This window comes from Myripristis murdjan, chromosome 19 (assembly GCF_902150065.1).
Source record: "Myripristis murdjan chromosome 19, fMyrMur1.1, whole genome shotgun sequence".
NCBI classification, from domain to species: Eukaryota; Metazoa; Chordata; class Actinopteri; order Holocentriformes; family Holocentridae; genus Myripristis; species Myripristis murdjan.
The window spans coordinates 17,073,741-17,076,174 of record NC_043998.1 but is presented as its reverse complement, the minus strand read 5'-3'; the positions used below and the strand labels follow the sequence as shown (position 1 = coordinate 17,076,174).

General features: G+C 50.0%; 1 protein-coding gene across 1 annotated transcript; it reads right to left on the bottom strand.

Annotated features, from left to right (window-relative positions):
• Nucleotides 1–1,019: 1,019 nt before the first annotated feature.
• On the bottom strand, nt 1,020–2,105 carry LOC115378048 (urotensin-2 receptor). The gene has a single exon (XM_030078167.1). The coding sequence runs from the start codon at nt 2,103–2,105 to the stop codon at nt 1,020–1,022; it is 1,086 nt and encodes a 361-aa protein (XP_029934027.1).
• Nucleotides 2,106–2,434: the final 329 nt, after the last annotated feature.

Below are 2,434 nucleotides of genomic sequence, written 5' to 3'. Positions count from 1 at the left end.
AACCCCACAGCTATAACCACTCTGTCTCAGCGGGAGGTGTTTATGAAACTTCCAGCAGTGGGTTTAGGCACACCAGAGGAAGTTTGTTTGCCTCCGTGGGAGAATGTGTGCTAATTCGGGGAAAATGATTGGTCATGCAGGTGGCTCTTTTTTGAACCTCTTGCCAGAGAACGCCTTTGAGGTGGACAGACAGGCTCCGATCAGTTCCACGGTGCTAAATTTAGTCACTTTCCACAAAGCAGGACAGATGCTGCTCCTCAATCAAACAAGCTTTACACAACATATGACTACTGTGCAAATGTATATACACAAAACATAACTTGTAATACAGTCATAAATAAATAGATGGGTAAACTATGACTTCCTTTTAGTGATTATCATAAGACAAGGAATAAGACACTCAACAATCATTATTATACATTCTATTTTCCTTATAAAAGAGCTAATTTCCATATAGCGTACATCAGTGTTATACTTGAAACTGATGTGGGAAAGCTACTTTTTAAATCATAAAGATGAGAATTCAGGTGGGTTCGCCCTCCACTACACCTCTGGCTCTAACCCAAATGGTTGCCTTTCTGAATTAGCATGAAGGCCCTGTGCCCAACACAGCATGGCACGATCAGTTGCTCCCCTGAGTGGCATTGTGGGTGAAGGTGATGAGGTGGCAGAGCAAAGGAGAGAGAGGTGACACAGTGCTAATGGGGCTCAGTGGGGCTCAGGATGATGATTAATATAGATGGGGTTACATGAAGCCTTCTTTTGATTTGCTTTGAGGAGTCAATCCTATCACATTAAATCACACTGAACAACGAGAAATGAGAAAAAGTTCTGACAATGATATCTTGATCTGTACCAACATGAACACAGAAGGATCACAATCGACATAATAATGTCATTATCAGGTCTGCAGCGCATGCGTACTTTTACGCACACAGTGAAGGTGACCTGTGCGCAATGGAGAGGTTATCTGTTTACCTGTTGCAGTTGCTTTCTCTGCCTTGACACTTGGCTCACGGTCACTTCAGCGTCCCCATGACCAGCGTCTCCGAGTTGAACTCAAACTGATTGCTGGAGGACGCCGACTTGCCCCAGGAGTACAGGCTGGGCGGCCGCTGCTTGAACGAGGACGTGTACCGGTAGAAGCTCCTGTGCCTGTTCTTCAGGTACTCCCTGTAGTTCTTGGTGAGGAGGGTGTAGAGGAAAGGGTTAATGCAGCTGTTGCTGTAGGTGAGGCTCGCCACCAGGTAGTTGATGCAGGTGTGCGTCTGCGAGGCCAGGCTCAGGGGCTTGGTGTGGTACAGGGGCAACAGCTGCCAGATCCAAAAGGGCAGGAAGCACGCCCAGAACACCAGCACGATGGTGAAAATCATGATCAGCACTTTCTGCTTCGGGGAGCGCTTGCCGCCCTTGCTGATGACAGAGTTGCGCTGGGACTCTAAGTAAGTGCGGGCTAATTTGACGTACAGGTAGCCGATGATGAGCCCCGGTGCCATGATGCTGGTGCCAAACAGGACGGTCACGTATACCTTGTAAGCCAGGGGTGCCCAGGTGGGTGCGCACATCCTCTTGACCCCCCCGTCCGGCGTGCTCTTCGTAGTCTGGGCAACCATCACCATCATGGGCACGGTGAGGAAGAGGGACAGCAGCCAGACGCCCCAAGCCAGAGCTTTGCGGTAACTCTTGGAGCGCCTGACCGTGTCCAGCGGCTTGGTGACGGCCAGATAGCGCTCCGTGCACATGACGGTGAGGGTGAAGATGCTGGCGTGCATGGTGAGCAGGTCCAGGCTGAGGAGGATGCGACAGCCCACATCCCCGAAGTACCAGTCCTTTAGGAAGTAGGTGGACACCACGAACGGGATGGTGGAAAGGTAGAGCAGGTCCGCCAGGGCCAGGTTGATGATGGAGATGTACATAGAAGTGGCAAAACGGATTGAATGACACATCACCACCAGAGTGTACACATTTCCCGACACTCCGATTATGTAGACAACGGAGAGCAGCGTCCCGAAAGTGGAGGTGATAACCAGTTCATGATCCACAGTCCCGGAGCCGCTGCTGGCCCGGGGCGGACTCGTGTTTAAACTGATTGACTTGTTATTCATCGCTCCTCCTGGCTGTGTCTCCTCGTGTTTTTTCCCCCACGCGGAATCTTGGAATGATGGAGAAGTTTGGAAAGATGCGCACCGGCACAGGTTGTCTCTTGGTTATCCGCCTCCCCGCTCACTGCCGCTGCTCTTTGCTCCTGACGTCACCACTTTAACACACACTCATGATTTCTGAATAAAAAAAAATCTATCTTGTGTACACGTTTGTAAATATTTCCTGACGACTCCAGTGACATGAATGTGGAGGAAAATATTCTTGGAGGAGGCGAACGCAAAAAAGAGGGAAAAAAATCTTTCCCACGCTGAGGGGAGCGATGATTAACACT